This window comes from Mustela putorius, unplaced genomic scaffold (assembly GCF_011764305.1).
Source record: "Mustela putorius furo isolate JIRA1106 unplaced genomic scaffold, ASM1176430v1.1 tig00003913_pilon_pilon_pilon, whole genome shotgun sequence".
NCBI lineage: Eukaryota > Metazoa > Chordata > Mammalia > Carnivora > Mustelidae > Mustela > Mustela putorius.
In genome coordinates this window covers 4649518-4668569 of record NW_025422060.1, presented here as the reverse complement: position 1 = coordinate 4668569, position 19052 = coordinate 4649518, and the positions used below count along the sequence as shown (strand labels likewise).

The window sequence follows — 19052 nt, the reverse complement described above, 5'->3', positions numbered from 1 at the left end:
ATAACCAAAGTTATCTTGAGAAAGAACAAAATTGCAGACATGGACTTCCTAATTTTAAACTACATACTAGAAAGCTATTATAATCAAAACTGGTATAAAAAACTGCCACACAGACAAATGAAAGAGAATTGAGAGTCCATAAATAAACCAATGCATACAGTTAACTAGTAGTTCACAAGGAAGCCAAGAATACTCAAATAAAGAAAGGATAGTCTTTTCAATAAGTTGTGTTGGGAAACTTCAATATCCACATGTGAAAAGTAAAATTGATCCCTATACACAAAAATAAATTTGAAATAAAGATTGAACTGTAAACCCTGAAACCATAAATCTCCTAGAAGTCCTAAGGAAAAGGTTCTTTGACATCGGTCTTGGGAATGACATTTTGGATAAGATACCAAAAGCACAAGCAACAAAAACAAGAATAAATAAATAGAACAAATCAAACTTTAAATCTGTCTAGCAGAAGAAGCACTCAACAAAATGAAATGGAAACCTGCAGAATAGGGAAAAAAAAGTTTTTAAACTACATATTGGGTAAAAGAGGTCAATATCTTAAATATGTAACTCAATAGCATTAACACTAGTAATCCCATTATAACTGGGTAGAGGACCTGAATATATGCTTTTTTCCAAAGAAATTCAAATGGCCAGCAGGTAGATGAACAGATTCCTAACTTCACAAATTGTCAAGGAAAGGCATATCAAAACCACAATAAGATATCATCTCACACCTGTTAGAATGGATATTATCAATAAAACAAGAGATAACAATTTCTGGTGAGAAATTGGAGAAAAGGGAACCATATTGTTACAGCCAATGGAAAATAATATGGAGGTTCCTCAAAAAAAAAAAAAAAAAAGGATTACCATATGATTCAAAATTCCATATTCTGGGTATGTATCTGAAGAAAATGAAACCAAAATCTCAAAGAGATATCTGCACTTCCCTGTCCCTTACAGTGTTAATCACCTTAGCCAAGATATGGAAAAAATCCTACATGTCTTTTTGAAAAATCAATGGATAAAGGAAGTGTGGTAAATATATACAGTGGAATATTATTCAGCCATAAAAAAGGAAATATTGTCCTTTGCAAAACATGGATGGACCTTGAGACTATTATGCTACATGAAATAAGTCAGAAAAAAAATACAAGTACTGTATATTCTTTCTTATATATTTGTAATCCAAAATGTACTAACTCATGGGAACATAGAGTAGAATAGTGGTTGCCAGGGACCTGAGAGTAGGTGAAATGGGGAAATGTTGGCCAAAGAGTATAATCTTCAATTTATAAGATTAGTAAGTTCTGGGGATATAATATACAATATGGTAGCTATTAATACTATACTGTATACTTGAAAATTTCTAAGAGACTACATCTTAAATATTCTCACAAATATATATATGTACATATACACATATGATATACATATGTATATATACATATATACATGTACATATGTATATATATATATATAGTGATAGACATGTTGAATTTATTGTGGTATTCAGTTTTCAGTATATAAGTGTATCCAATCATCACATCATAAGCCCTAAACTTATACACACCCTAAACTTATACAATGTTATATATAAATTATATCTCTATGAAGTTGGGGAATTCAAAAAGGAATGTATGGTTAAGTTTTATAAATGACTTTTTACCTTAAAATAATCTTACATCACTTTTCTTGAGAACTAGTGATATAATAACTATATTCAGAGATGACCTACCTTAAATTCTGGGAATGAATTCTATTAGATGATGCCATACTGTTATTTTAATAAACTTCTGATTTTCTTCCTTATTGTTTATTTAAGATTTTTGCATTTATATTCTAAACATGTACTGTGTAATATAGCAATCACTAACCACATATGGATATCAAACACTTGAAATGCAGCTAACCTTCATTGAGATGTATTACAAGTTTATAATACATGCTTGAGTTTGAAAGCCTACTGTGAAAATGACTACTTAAAATATTTCATCAATTGTATTCTTTTATGTGTTGCAATGATATTTTGGATTTATTTTGTTAAATAAAACATTACTAAAATTGATTTTACTTGTTTCTTTATTTTTAGTAAAGGTATTATGAACTTGCATTATATTTCTGTGCATTTTTAATTGCAATTATGCCAGTTATGTCTATTTCAATGTCAATATCTTTGCAATGAATATTTTGACTTTGTAAAAGGAATGCAAAAATTCAATTTTTATGTACTATGGCATAGAAATTAATTCTTTAAGAATTATAAGGAATTCCATGGATTTAAATGTGGAGGACTGGCCTTTGGAAAGGTTACTTTAATTGTGCATTTCAATTTTTAATTGTTCTTTCCACTTTTTTCTTGGCATATTTTGCTTATTGGTATTTTTTTCTTCCAAAAGTTCTTATTTCCTTAGGATTTTAGAACTTATTTTCCTGTTTCTAGATGACAGATAAATTGGTGGATAAATAATGATGTTTTACAAAGAAATGTAACCTAGCAATTGACTCTTAAATCTAACCCCTGTGTTAATGGTTAATCCTTTCTAAAACTGGGTGAATCTCTTGTGATAATAGCTGATGATTTCTTTTGTCCCATGCTTAAAACTTTTAAATTACTTGAAAATATTTTAAAATCTTGGAATTCCTTGCAAATATCTACATTTCTGTATTCTTCTGAGAATTTAGATGATCCAGGAATACCAGGCCTGCATTTATAACAGGAAGAGTAATAGGTTTTTATTTTTTTATTTTTATTTTTTTTTTTTTTGCTTTCCAACAAATTGTATATATTTATTTTTTTTAATTTTTTATTTTTTATAAACATATATTTTTATCCCCAGGGGTACAGGTCTGTGAATCACCAGGTTTACACACTTCACAGCACTCACCAAAGCACATACCCTCCCCAATGTCCATAATCCCACCCCCTTCTCCCAAACCCCCTCCCCCCAGTGACCCTCAGTTTGTTTTGTGAGATTAAGAGTCACTTATGGTTTGTCTCCCTCCCATAGGTTTTTATTTTTAATAAACATATACTGTCCATTCCCCTTCAATATTCATGCCACTCCAAACAGACAATTCCATTTTACTCACATTACATGCTCAGTCTGGGAGACATTTGAATCTACTAGCTGGAGAATAGATTTCGGACCCTAAAAGAACAAAATTCATTTCGTGTTTTTGTACTTAATAACTATGTGAATTTCTAAAATATTCATAATCTCTCTCAACTCTATTTCCCATATGTGTTAAATGGGATTAAATACTGACTTCCTAGAATTATTATGAATATTAAAGGAGGTAATATTTGAAAAATGCTTAGTATAATACTAGCACATAGTGGCTATTTAATCAGTTTTAAAAATTATTAGTCACATTTGTGTTTAATTGAATAATGTATGTTAAGTTGTAAAGTAAATAAAGTTAAGGAATATCCTTGTGATGAGGAACAGGTGTTGTATGTAAGTGCTGAAATCACTGAATTAAGTAATTGGAATTTTAAAAGAAACTTAAAAAAAATAAGGCTAACTAACTATATAGTAAAATATTCCTAATTAATTTTATGTGTTATAATTTTACCATAAGAAAAATTTTAGTTTTAAATCAACTAATCTGGTAATCTGTTATTATTCTAGTTAAAAATGAAGCAGCCTCAGAACTTTCAGATACAGCAGATCATCCAGCAATATATCCATCAATTAGTGATATAATACATCAATTAGATTTAAACAAAGTCATAGGTAAGTAAAGATTTATGTTTGGACAAGAAAAACACAGTTTAACCGTTAAAGTACTTTAACTCTATCATTCTGTTGTTAAAAGAATATAAGAAATCCAAATGTAAGACAACTTTTCTCAAAAGTGATTTTATTTTTTTTTTAAAGATTTTATTTATTTATTTGACAGAGAGAGATGACAAGCAGGCAGAGAGGCAGGCAGAGAGAGAGGAGGAAGCTGGCTCCCTGCTGAGCAGAGAGCCTGATTTGGGGCTCGATCCCAGGACCCTGGGATCATGACCTGAGCCGAAGACAGTGGCTTAACCCACTGAGCCACCCAGGCGTCCCAAAAGTGATTTTATTTTAATCAATCAATTAATATTTATTATTAGGTGAATTTTTTATGTGCACATTAATCCACCAAACAAGGATTCATTAGGTAATGGTGCATAATGGTTAATTGGTTTTCCTTTCCTGTTTATGAAACAAAAAAATATATAGGATTCACCCTACATTGTGAAATTTCATAACAAACTAGATGTTATATGATCAGTTTCTTAGAGAACATAATTCATTTCTTACATCATCTTTTCTAATAACAAGATGGAATAAATAAATGGAGCTTTCACAAAATAGATAATATGGCTGCTTTTTATCTTATCACCAGGTTGGGACATTTCTAATGGTGAGAAAAATATGTAAGAATTCAGAATATGTGTAAAGCTGGTATGGCCAGTTGACTAAGTATTTTGCAATAAAATATAAACTGAGTATTCTGAGACAGTTTCCAAACAACTGCCATAAGGCAGCAAAATAGATGAGGAGGCCTCAAATTCTTGATCTTTAGAAGAAACGTTAAAAAAACAAACCAAACAAGCAAAACTCCAGAAACTGTCAAATCTGACTTTGTCAGAGCAGTGAGAAATAATCAAATGTTTACAGTAACTAAGAGAACGCTACTTAAGAAAAAAAAAATCTTCAAAATAGTAAGAAAATTTGGTGTAAGTGTGAAGGAGTGCTCCAGCACAAAACCAAACTATAAAGAATAGAAGATCTCCTGGCATTCAAGGCATTGAATCTAGACCTGCCTTATAGGAAACTCTAAACGGAATCTCTCAGGTCAAAGTGATAGGATGTTAGGCAGTAACTAACATTATATGTTATATGAAGAACTAAACATTTCTAGTGAATACATGCCAAATATATAAGCCAGCATTACTGAAATTGTGGTTTGTAACTCCAGTTTTTATTATATAATATTGTAAAGAAAATATATACAAATAATGTTAACTCGATGTCATTGACCATACAATGTATAATGTATAAAATGTGGTTTGTGACAATACAAAAAGAGGGGTGTGGAGCTGTATATACATGGTTTTTGGATGTTTGCAGTTAAGTTTGGTATTGATTTAAATTAGGTTGTTATAATTTTAAGAAGTTATACATAATCCTCTTGGTGACCAAAAAGAAAATCTATAGAATATATACAAAGGAAATTTAGAAAGGAAACAAAATATATAGTCCTTTAAAAAATCAACTGAACATGAAAGGAGTCAGTATAAGAGGAAATCGGGGAGGGGAAACAAGCTACAAATGGCAGCAATGAATTATTTCTTATCAGTAATTAAATGTAAGTGGATTAAGTTCTCCAAACTAAAGGCAGAGACTGGTAGAATGCATCAAAACCATTTTCCAAATATATTCTGTCCACAGAGGATTCATTAGATGAATGAAACTGAGAAAAATTTAGACTGATGAAGAAAAAAGAAAGAAGACTCAAATCACTAAAATTGAATAGAAAGTGGGGATTTTAATATAAATTTTAGAGGAATAAAAAGCAATGAAGAACTTTACCTCATTAATCAAATAAGAAAAAAGTCATAATCTCAAAAAATAAATGAATTAAAATTTCTTTATTTGGAATTTGTTTCTTTAAAAAAAAAACAAAAGACTTTCAGCAACTTAATAGTAAATTATTTTTCTTCTATATTGGAATGGGATATAACTGTGTATTATCACTATTTCTACTCATTATTGTCCTAGTTACTCTAATTGTTACAATAAAGAAGAAAACTTATAAAAATTCCAAGGGAGAGGTAAAACTCTAAGCTGCAGAATATGACTATGCAGTTATTGCAATCTAAAAGAATCCCTAGTCTACACATAACTCTTAAAATTATCAATTGATTTACAAGATTCCTGGATATAAGATAAAACTGTACAAAATCCAATTTTATATCTATATACTAAGAACACAAAATTAGAAATGAACATTTTTTAGAGTTATGCAATTTGTATTAGTAGCAAAACAAATGCACTATCTAGAAAAAATGATTTTTTTCCATTTTATTTTATTTTTTTTTAATTTTTTTTAATTTTTCATTTTTTATAAACATATATTTTTATCCCCATGGGTACAGGTCTGTGAATTGCCAGGTTTACACACTTCACAGCACTCACCAAAGCACAAACCCTCCCCAATGTCCATAACCCCACCCCCCTTCTCCCAACCCCCCTCCCCCCAAGCAACCTCAGTTTGTTTTGTGAGATTAAGAGTCACTTATGGTTTGTCTCCCTCCCAATCCCATCTTGTTTCATTTATTCTCCTACCCACTTAAGCCGCCATGTTGCATCACATATCAGGGAGATCATATGATAGTTGTCTTTCTCTGCTTGACTTATTTCGCTAAGCATGATACGCTCTAGTTCCATCCACGTTGTTGCAAATGGCAAGATTTTGTTTCTATTGATGGCTGCATAGTATTCCATTGTGTATATATACCACTTCTTCTTGATCCATTCATCTGTTGATGGACATCTAGGTTCTTTCCATAGTTTGGCTATTGTGGACATTGCTGCTATAAACATTCAGGTGCACGTGCCCCTTCGGATCACTATGTTTGTATCTTTAGGGTAAATACCCAGGAGTGCAACTGCTGGGTCATAGGGCAGTTCTATTTTCAACATTTTGAGGAACCTCCATGCTGTTTTCCAGAGTGGTTGCTCCAGCTTGCATTCCCACCAACAGTGTAGGAGGGTTCCCCTTTCTCTGCATCCTCACCAGCATCTGTCATTTCCTGACTTGTTGATTTTAGCCATTCTGACTGGTGTGAGGTGGTATCTCATTGTATTTGATTTGTATTTCCCTGATGCCGAGTGGTATGGAGCACTTTTTCATGTGTCTGTTGGCCATATGGATGTCTTCTTTGCAGAAATGTCTGTTCATGTACTCTGCTTATTTCTTGATTGGATTATTTGTTCTTTGGGTGTTGAGTTTGCTAAGTTCTTTATAGATTTTGGACACTAGTCCTTTATCTGACATGTTGTTTGCAAATATCTTCTCCCATTCTGTCAGTTGTCTTTTGATTTTATTAACTGTTTCCTTTGCTGTGCAAAAGCTTTTGATCTTGATGAAATCCCAATAGTTCATTTTTGCCCTTGCTTCCCTTGCCTTTGGCGATGTTCCTAGGAAGATGTTGCTGCGGCTGAGGTCGAAGAGGTTGCTGCTTGTGTTCTCCTCAAGGATTTTGATGGATTCCTTTCACACATTGAGGTCCTTCATCCATTTTGAGTCTATTTTTGTGTGTGGTGTAAGGAAACGGTTGAATTTCATTTTTCTGCATGTGGCTGTCCAATTTTCCCAACACCATTTATTGAAGAGGCTGTCTTTTTTCCACTGGACATCCTTTCTGCTTTGTCGAAGATGAGTTGACCATAGAGTTGAGGGTCTATTTCTGGGCTCTCTATTCTGTTCCATTGATCTATGTGTCTGTTTTTGTGCCAGTACCATGCTGTCTTGATAACAGTTTTGTAATAGAGCTTGAAGACCAGAATTGTGATGCCACCAACTTTGGCTTTCTTTTTCAATATCCATTTGGTTCAACATTTGCAAATCAGTCAATGTGATACAACACATCAATAAAAGAAAGAACAAGAACCATATGATACTCTCAATAGATGCTGAAAAAGCATTTGACAAAGTACAGCATCCCTTCCTGATCAAAACTCTTCAAAGTGTAGGGATAGAGAGCACATACCTCAATATCATCAAAGCCGTCTATGAAAAACCTACTGCAAATATCATTCTCAATGGAGAAAAACTAAAAGCTTTTCCGCTAAGGTCAGGAACACGGCAGGGATGTCCATTATCACCACTGCTATTCAACATAGTACTAGAAGTCCTAGCCTCAGCAATCAGACAACAAAAGGAATTTAAAGGCATCCAAATCAGCAAAAAAGAAGTCAAACTATCGCTCTTTGGAGATAATATGATACTATATGTGGAAAACCCAAAAGACTCCACTCCAAAACTGCTAGAACTTGTACAGCAATTCAGTGTCAGGATATAAAATCAATGCACAGAAATCAGTTGCATTTCTCTACACCAACAACAAGACAGAAGAAAGAGAAATTAAGAAGTCAATCCCACTTACACTTGCACCCCAAACCATAAGGTACCTAGAAATAAACCTAACCAAAGAGGCTAAGAATCTATACTCAGAAAACTATAAAGTACTCATGAAAGAAATTGAGGAAGACACAAAGAAATGAAAAAATGTTCCATGCTCCTGGATTGGAAGAATAAATATTGTGAAAATGTCTATGCTACCTAAAGCTATCTACACACTTAATGCAATTCCTATCAAAGTACCATCCATGTTTTTCAAAGAAATGGAACAAATAATTCTAAAATTTATATGGAACCAGAAAAGACCTCGAATAGCCAAAGGAAAAACGATATTTAAAACCTATGTGAGATTCCTGCTTTCCAGTCGAAAAGAACTTGGAAGTCCTCACTCCCATAACCAAAACAAGAAAAAGCTGAAAAAACTGAAATTCAACAACCCTTAGCTTCATCAGAGAACTGAAGTCATAGGGCAAACCATGACTCCCAAACTATACAGATAGGTGATAGGGAGAATCACATCTTACTGAAAACAAAAACCAAAACTGGATCCAGCAACTACTAAGAAAATTAAAGTATCATTGAATAATTGCTGGAGACTGGAGATGAACGAGAGATAAAATGTTCTAGGAAATAGCCTTATATAATATCCCACGTTTTTATGAAATTTTCCTCCAGGAGCCCTATCAGGTACCTACGGTGAATAGCAGAAAAAAGAAAGAAGAACAAAAGAAGAAAGAAAGAAAAGGGGGGAGAGAGAGAGAGAGAAGGAAAGAAAGAAGAAAGGAAAGAAAGAAAGAACTCATGTTTGCAGCATTGACAAGAGAGGAGAAAGAAATAAGTAACAAGTATAGTAGATATTAATTCAGATATAATAATCATCATTTTAAATGTCAGTGGTCTAAATACACCAATCAAAAGACAGATACTGTCAGAGTTGATGTAAAAGAAAAAAAAAACAACTACATGTTGTTTACAATTAACCCATGTTGAATATAAAGAGATGGCAGAATAGGAGGCTCCTGACTTTCTTCCTCCCATAGATGCACTGCATATACAGCTAAACACAAACCAGTTCCCTCTGAGAAAAATCCAGTAATTAGTTGAGTGTCTCCTATACATTAGGCAATCAAGAAAATACAATTGAAATAATTAGGAAAACCTGAGACATACTCAATGCCTTAAGTCCCACCCTGGAACAAGCCTTACAACTTGGAGGGAACTTCCTAAAGAGCAAAGGGCCTGGACCACATACTTGAAAACCAAGTTTTATGGCTTCCAACCAGGTTCCTGGCTCCCAAATTACTAGCTTGGAGAATCAGTGTACCTTAGTGTTTGTAAGTCCTAAAGGTAACAAATTTTAAAAAGAGGACACCCATGTTATTTTATTTTATTTTTTATTATAGTTGACACATGGTGTTACATTAGTCTTAGGTATATAATATACTGATTTGACAAGTTATTGTTTTTGTTTTTTTTTAAGAGAGTGAGCATAAGTGGGGTGGGAGGGGCAGAGGGAGAGGGAGAGGGAGATAATCTTAAGCAGGCTCCATGCCCACTATGGAAACCAATACAGGGCTTGGTTTCACAACCCTGAGATAATGACCTGAGATAAAAATCAAGATTCAGAGGCTTAATTGACTGAGCCGCCCAGGCACCCCATGTCAAGTTTATGCATTATACTATGCTCACACCACACGTGTAGCTACATCTGCCACTGTATATTATTGCAGTATCACTGACTATATTCCTTAATGCTGTGTCTTTTATTCCCATGACTTATTCATTGCACAGCCGGAAGCCTGTATCACCTTCTCTTTACCCATTTGGCCTATCCTCCCAATCCCCTCCCTTCTGGCAACCATTAATTTGTTCTCTGTATTTATGTTTGATTCTGCTTTTGGTTTGTTTAAGATTCTGCATATGTCTGAAATAATATGGTATTTGTCTTCCTCAGTCTGACATATTTCACTTAGCATAATATTCTCTAGGCCCATTCATGTTTTGGCAAATAGCGCATTCTTACCTTTTATTATAGCTGAGTAATAATGAATAATATTCCATTCCATGTATATACATGGAATAGTACACACACACACACACACACACACATAATCTTTCTTAATCTTTTGTCTATAAATGGACACACTTTGGCTATTGTAAATAATGCTGCAATAAACATAGGGGTGCAAATACATTTTCAAATTAGTTTTGTTTTCTCTGGGTAACTACTCAGTAGTAGAATTATCAGATCATATGGTATTTCCATTTTTAATTTTCGGGGGGGGGACCTCCATGCTGTTTCCATAGTGACTGACCAGTTTACATTCCCAACGGTGTGAAAAATTTTTTTTTTCCATATGCTCACCAACAGTTCTTATTTCTTGAAAAAAAGAGGTCATTTTAAAATGGATGCATGAACACTTCCAATGGCAATCCCCCTCGGCTCAGTACAGAGGGAGCAGGCAAAAATACAAGGCTCCCAGTTTCTCTCTTTAAGGGGCTTGACTGCATTCTTCTCCATCTACTTTTAAATCACACTGCATGAGGGAGCTAATTAGGACCTTCTTGGGAGCCTGAAAGTACTTGTGGGCATTTTCTCTATCTTCTTCTTCCAGCAGGAACAGTAAAACCAAGTCTTCAGCTTCTCCATAGAAGGAACATGTCCACAACTTTTACAGCTGCCACTTGATGGATGGGCTCCCAAATCACTTATATCTGAAAACAAACAAACAAACAATGTTTGGTATTTGTGAGTCCCCTGGGACAGTGTTAAGCTACTTAATCCCCTAGAAGCTGATGTAAGCATATAGGAACTCCCTGTGCCTTCTCATGGCTCATCCCAGGAATAAAGCCAAGTCTCCATCTTCTCCTTTAAAGGAGTTTGTCTATACATCTAGCACCCTAACTTCTTTGTATAAGGGCTTGGCGGTTCTGGGACCTGAAGGGGTGCGGCATTTGTAAGAGCACCAGGACTGCAGAGATTAATGATGCACATCTATATGCATACAAAATAACTCCAATGACTATCTCCTCCAAATCATCACAGGATGAATGGGCAAAAACACCCAACTCGAAGTTTCTCCTTACTAGGAGATAGACTACTTATCTAACATCCTGACTTTTCTATCTTCAGCCTGATGATTGGCTTTCACTTAGCCTGCATTGATGAGCTGAAAGGACAATTAGTGGTAATCCACAGTGCATGATTGAGTGTGTGGACATTTCTAATGTCTTTGGGTTGCTGACTAGTCACAGCACACCCAAATCTCCTAGGCACTACTCAGAACAAAGACAGCAGTTTAAACAAGCACAGAGGTTTGAGCGGCAAACAGAAGAGTAGGCTAAGCTGATTGGCAAGGTTTATCTCATAAACAGGTCCAGACTGTCATCGCTGGGAGAGAAGGCTGTTTTATCTAGTGCACACAAACCAATACCGAGAGTTAAACTGAAGGAATGGGAATATGTTCTGAACAAAGGAAGACAAATCTCCAGAAACTGACCCTATGGAAACATAGACAAGTTATTTACCCAACAGCAAATTCAAAATAAAGGTTATAAAGATGCTTACTGATGTCAGGAGAGTAATGTATGAAAAAAGTAGGAATTTCAACAGAGAAGGAAGAGTACCCAAACATAAATCATAAGGTTGAAGAATAAAATAACTGACTTGAAAAAAAAATCAATAGAACTACTTAATCAATAGAACTACTTAATAGACTAGGTAAAGCAGAAGAAAAGATCAGTAAACTCAAAGACAACTCAGTGGATTTTACCCAATCAAAGGAGCAAAAAGGAAAAAAAAAAAAAAAGAATGAAAAGGATTAAAGGGCTAATGGGTCATCATAAAGTAAAGTAAAATAATGTATGTTTTATGGGAGTCACAGAGAAGAGAATGAGAAAGGGGCAGAACTTACTCTAGCAATAGCTAAAAAATTCCCAAACTTGTGTAAATAGACATTTGCAAGGAGCACAAACAACACCAAATAAAATGAATATAAAGAGACCCACATTGCAGCATATAATTAAATTCTCAAAACTTAAAGAAAATATTGAAAGCCACAAAAGTAATCTGTTATACTCAAGGGAAACTCATAAGCCTATTAGTGGATTTCTGCAAGCAAGAACCTTGTAGCCCGCGAGAAAATTGGATGATATTTTCAAGTTGTTAAAAGGGGGGGTGAGGACTGCCATCCAAGAATTTTTTATTCGGTAAATTTGTCCTTCAGAGTTGAGAGATCAAAATTTTCCCAGACAAAAAACAAAAAGGAAGAAAAGTTAAAGGAGTCAAGTTTATCATAATTTGATCCAATTGATAAGAACTAAAGGTATTCTTTAAGCTGACACAAAAGGATGCTAACTAGTAACATAATGAAAATACATAAAAACATAACACTCCTTGGTAAAAGTCAAATAATGTAATGGTGGTATATAAATCCCTTTACCTGTATTATAAAGGTTAAGACAAAACTATTAAGGGATGCCTGGGTGGCTCAGTAGGTTAAGCAGCTGCCTTCAGCTCAGGTCATGATCCCAGCATCCTGGGATCGAGTCCCACATCGGGCTCCTTGCTTGGCTGGGAGCCTGCTTCTCCCTCTGCCTCTGCCTGCCACTCTGTCTGCCTGTGCTTGCTCTCGCTTCTCTCCCTATGACAAATAAATAAATAAAATCTTAAAAAAAATCTATTAAAATAACTATGGCTACAATGATAAATTATAGATAAATATTAAAAATTGTGATATTAATAAGATAAAATGTGGGAGAGAATAAAAATGTAATACTTATATATGCACATAGTGGTGAAAAAGATGTAACAACTTTAAATGTATATTCACCCACATTGGAGCACCTAAACATATATAAAGCAAATTATAATAGAACTGAAGAGAGAAATAGACAATAATACAATACCAGAAGACTTCAATATTCCACTATCAACAATGGATTGATAATCCAGACAAAAAAAAATCAATAAAGAAACGTTGGACTTGAACTATATTTTAAACCAAATAAGCCAATGAGCCTATACAGAATATGCCAACATAGTAGCAGAATACATATTCTTCTCAGGCATACATGGAGTCTGTTCTAGGATAGAGCATATATCATCCCATAAAAGAAATATTAGCAAGTCTAAGAATATTTAAATTATTTCAAGAATGTTTTTTGACTATAATGGTATGAAACTAGAAATCAATAACAAGGAGGAGGGGCAAGATGATGGAGAAGTAGGAGACCCTGTTTCAACTGGTTCCTCAAAGTGAGCTAAATATCTACCAGAATACTCTGAACACCCATGAAATCCACCTGAGATGTAGGATTATACACTTCTGGATCTCTACAGGGGTAGAAGACATCAATGGAGTGGTAAAACAGAGTGGGAATGCTTGGACTGATATTGGAGGATAAGCAGAAGGGGGAGGGAGCCACCAGAAGTGACACATTGAAAAATAATACTCCAATTTGAAAGTTCCCTGTGGTTAGAGACCAGCATTAACCCAGAGTCTGGTTGCAGGCACTCAAAAAGAGCAAAAGATCTCAAGGGGCAACTGGTGGAATTGTGCAGTCATTAAGCCTGCGGACCCAGGACAGTCACCACCAGTGACCACTGGTACCAGAGAGAGTACAGTGGAGCCCCCAGTCCATGGCCCCTAAGGCCCCGGCTTTGCACTGCTTGCGCCACTGCTCAGTTGGGCACACACCTACCTGTGCATGACAATCTGGTGTGGGCACCAGCTGGTGCTCTCTAGGTCCACAGCCTTCTGCACTCTGCATGCCTTGCATGATCACGGGGTCTGAGTGCACTCCCACAAGTGCCTGAGAGAGCTTGGTGTGGGCACCAACCAGCACTCTTTAGGACCCCAGCCTTCTGCCACTGGCTAAGGGTCGGGACACTCCCAGCCTGCACCTGGGAGAACCTGGTGCAATCTCTGGTCAGGATCCCTTGGTGGCAGCCTTCTGTGACCTGTGTGACCGTGGGGTCTGAGTGCACCCTGCATGGGCCTGGACCCCAGACAGCAGTCCCAGCAAAGGCAGCCACTGGAGTGGGCTCCCTGGACCAATATGTCTTGTGGCTTTTAGTAGCACAGGGGTACAGAAACAAGCAGGCACCTCGGGCGACCACTGAGACAGTGTGGGGGTGCGCACCACCTGTGGGAGTTTGTGTGTGTGTGTTTTTTTAACTTTTAACTTTTTTTAAACTTGTTCTCATGATTCTTGTTCTTGTAATTTTTTTAACCTACTTACCATTACAAATGTTAACATCCCCATTATATTTCATAATAACCTTTTAACTTGAAGTTTTCTCATACATATACCTGTGTTTTTCTTTTTCTTTTGAAAATATACATATAGATGTAGCTTCAAAGTAATCCTTTTTCCCTGATCAATACCACCCCCATATATAAACCAGTTTTAATCTCCCTTTATCTCTGGAAAGTTGAGTCATTTAACAAAGATATCAAGATACACCCAGGAAGAATTAAAATAACCTTTCTTGCCTACATCGAGGATTTATAACCACATTCCCATCTTATTCTTCTGTTAGTGTTTCTGTGTATTTCTTTTGTTCTGGTATTATATACATCTTATCCTTGGGGTTCATTTTGACTGGGTTCTTTTTTTTTTTTTTCTTGTCATTTACTTTTCTCGATCTTCTTGTTTGTCTGTTTTTGTTTGTATACCTTATAAATCTTAAATTCTGTGCCCATTATGGCTGGGTCTTCTCTTTTTTCTCTCTCTCTTTTCTTTTCTTTTTTTTTTTTTTCTTCTTTCTTTTTAGTGGTGACTTCCGATTGCTCAGAAGCATTCCAGGATGCACCTTGCCTGGATTGCAGTTGATATATTAAGCTACACATCCCCTCAACCACCTCTCACCAAAATGACTAGGAAGAGGAACAACCAACAGAGGGAAAAATCAGAGACTGTGTCCTCTCCATCAGAACTATTGGATATGGACATAAACAGTATGTTGGAAAGGGAACTCAGGGTAACAATTATCCAGGCAATGGCTAGGTTGGAGAAAACCATTATTGACAACATGGAATCTCTAAGGGTGGAAGTGAGGGCTTCCCAGGAAGTTCAAAATGCTATCAATGAGATCCGATCTTATCTAAATACTCTAACAGCTAGGGTAACCAAGGCAGAAGATAGAATTAGTAATCTTGAGGACAAACTGATAGAGAAAAAGGATCAAGAGGAGGCATAGAAGAATCTGCTTAGAAACCATGAAAACAGAATTAGGGAAATAAATGATGTCATGAAACATTCCAATTTCAGAATTACTGGGATCCCTGCAGGGGAGGAGAAAGAAGACTAGAAGATATAGTTGAACAAATTCTCAATGAAAATATTCTCAGTCTGGGGATTGGAACCAGTGTTCATTTCCTAAAGGCAGAAAGATTACCCTCCAAGATCAATGAATCTAGAAAGAGCTCAAGACACTTGATTGTGAGAATGATGAGTCATAATTTTAGACAAGAGATCCTGAGGGAAGCTAGGGGGAAGAGATTCCTTACATAGAGGAAGGTTCATCAGAATAGCGTCAGACCTGTCAACAGAAATTTGGTACACCAGAAAGGGCTGGAAAGATGTACTTAGGGCACTAAAAGAGAAAACATGCAGCCAAGAATACTTTATCCACCAAGGTTGACATTCAGAATGGATGGTGAAATAAAGAGCTTCCAAGACCACCAAAGTTTAAAAGATATGTGACCACCAAGCCAGTACTACAAGAAATATTAAGGGCGATTCTATAAAAGAAGAAAGAACCCAAGAGTGACACAGAAAAGAAATTTACAGAGACCATCTGTAGAAACAAGAATTTCACAGGCAACATGATATCAATAAAAACGTATCTTTCAATAATTACTCTCAATATGAATGGCCTAAATGCTCCCATAAAATGGCACAAGGTTTCAGACTAGATAAAATGATAGGCCCCATCCATAAGCTGTCTACAAGAGACACATTTGGAACCTAGAGATACATCCAGACTGAAAATGAAGGGATGGAGAAGCATCTTTCATGCGAAGGAGCCTCAAAAGAAAGCTAGGGTAGTGATTCTCATACCCGATAAATAAAGATTTTTAAACTAAAGACTATAGTCAGAGATAAAGAAGGACACTACATTATTCTATCCACCAAGAAGTGTCTATCCACCAAGAAGATAAGCAATTGTAAATATTTATGCCCCCAATACGGGAGACGCTGACTACATAAAACAATTGTTAATCAAGATAAAGAGTCATATTGATATGAATACATTAATGGTAGGGGATCTTAAACACTACTCTCAGTAATAGACAGATCATCTAAGCAGCAATAAAGAAACAAGAGCATTGAATGACTCATTGGACCAGATGGACCTCATAGATATATACAGAACATTCCACCCTAAAACAACAGAATACCCATTCTTCTTGAGTGCATATGGGACTTTCTCCAGAATAGATAACATACTTGGTCACAAATCAGGGCTCAATCAATACCAAAAGACTGAGATTATTCCCTGCATATTCTCAGACCACAATGCTTTGAAACTGGAATTCAACCACAATAAAAAGTATGGAAGGAATTCAAACATTTGGAAGCTAAAGATGACCCTGCTTAAGAATGTTTGGATCAACCAGAAAATCAAATAAGGACTTAAACAATTCATGGAAACCAGTAAGAATGAAGACACATCAGTCCAAAACTATGGGATACGGCAAAGGTGGTCCTAAGGGGAAATACATAGCCATCCAAGACCCATGAAAAAAAAAAAAGGAAAAATCCAGAACATGTCAGTGTTCTTTACACCTTCAAGAACTGGAAAATCAGGAACAAATTAAGCCAACCTGAGACACAAGAAGGGAAATAATCAAGATTAGAGCAGAGATCAATGAGATAGAAACTAGAGATACAGTAGGACACATCAGCAAAACTAGAAGCTGGGATTTTGAAAGAATCAATAAGATCAATAGACCACTGGCCAAACTAATCCAAAAGAAAAGAGAAAGGACCCAAATTAATAAAATTATGAATGAAAGGGGAGAGATCACGACTAACACCAAGGAAATAGAAACAATCATCAGAATATGATCAACATCATATTCAACATCAACAGTTATATCCCAATAAGTTAAGCAGCCTAGAAGAAATGGACGCATTCCTGGAAACCTATAAGCTTCCAAGACTGAATCAGGAAGAAATTGACAATCTGAATAGATCAATATCTAGTAACAAGATTGAAACAATGATCAAAAACCTCCCAGGACCTGACGGATTCCCTGGGGAATTGTACCAAACAGTCAAAGAAGAAATAATACCTATTCCCCTGAAACTGCTTCAAAAAATAGAAACAGAAGGAAAACCTCCAGACTCTTTTTATGAAGCCAGCATTACCCTAATCCCCAACCAGACAAAGACCCCATCAAAAAGGAGAATTTCACACCAGTGTCCTTGGTGAATATGGATGCCAAGAATCTCAACAATATCCTAGCTGATAGGATCTAACAGTACATACTGTCCACAATGACCAGGTGGGATTTATCCATGGGATTTAACAACAACAAAAAGAAACAAAAAGAAATAAAACGTATTCAAATTGGCAAAGAAGAAGTCAAACTCTCTTTGTAGATGACATGATACTTTATATGGAAAATCCAAAAGACTCCACCCCCCAGCTACTACAACTCATACAGCAATTCAGGAATGAGGCAGGATACAAAATCAGTACAGAAATCAGTTGCTTTCTTATACACTCACAATGAAAATATAGAATGGGAAATTAGAGGATCAATTCCATTTACGATAGCACCAAGAACCATAAGGTACCTGGAAATAAACCTAAACAAAGAGGTAAAGGATCTGTATTTGAGGAACTACAGAACACTCATGAAAGAAATTGAAGAAGACTCAGAAAGATGGAAAAACATTCCATGTTGATGGATCAGAAGAATAGACATTGTTAAAATGTCTATACCGCCTTGAGCAATCTATCTATACTTTCAATGACATCCTGATCAAAATTCCACCGACATTTTTCAAAGAGCTGGAATAAACAATCATAAAATTTGTATGGAATCAGAAGAGATCCTGAATTGCTAAGGAAATGTTGAAAAAAAGAAAAACAACAAAACTGGGGGAATCACGTTACCTGATTTCAAGCTTTACTACAAAGCTGTGATCACCAAGAGAGCGTTGTACTGGCACAAACACAGACACATAGACGAATGGAATGGAGTAGAGAGCAACTCTGTGGTCAAATAATCTTCGACATATCAGTAAATATATATATATATAATGGAAAAAAGACTGTCTCTTCAATAAATGGTGCTGGGAAAATTGGACAGCTATGTGTAGAAGTATGAGACTCAACCATTCTCTTACACCGTACACAAAGATAAATTCAAAATGGATAAAAGACCTAAATATGAGGGAGGAATCTATCAGAATCCTAGGGGAAAACATAAGCAGTAACCTCTTCAGCATCGGCCACAGCAACTTCTTTCAAGTTATGTCTCCAAAGGCAAAGGAAACAAAAGTGAAAATGACCTTTTGGGACTTCATCAAGAGAAAAAGCTTCTGCACAGCAAAGGAAACAGTCAATAAAACAAAGAGGCAACCCACAGAATGGGGAAGATATTCGCAAATAACACTACAGACAAAGGGCTGATATCCAAGATCTATAAAGAACTCCTCAAACTCAACACACACAAGACAGGTAATCATGTCAAAAAATGGGCAGGAGACATGAACAGACACTTCTCCAAAGAAGACATATAAATAGCTAACAGACACATGAAAAAATGTTCATCATCACTAGCCATCAGGGAGATTCAAATCAAAACCACATTGAGATACTATCTTACACCAGTTAGAATGGCCAAAATTAACAAGATAAGAAACAACAGATGTTGGTTGTGGAGAAAGGATGTGGAGAAAGG

The 19052-nt window shown here is 35.6% G+C and overlaps 1 protein-coding gene across 1 annotated transcript in view; it reads left to right on the top strand.

Annotated features, from left to right (window-relative positions):
- Nucleotides 1–19052, top strand: part of CCDC7 (coiled-coil domain containing 7) — a 467373-nt gene that overhangs the window by 374539 nt on the left and 73782 nt on the right. Inside the window, exon 36 of the mRNA XM_045069128.1 lies at nucleotides 3636–3740. Coding sequence (XP_044925063.1) covers nucleotides 3636–3740 — 105 coding nt within the window. The remainder of the gene's footprint in view (nucleotides 1–3635; nucleotides 3741–19052) is intronic.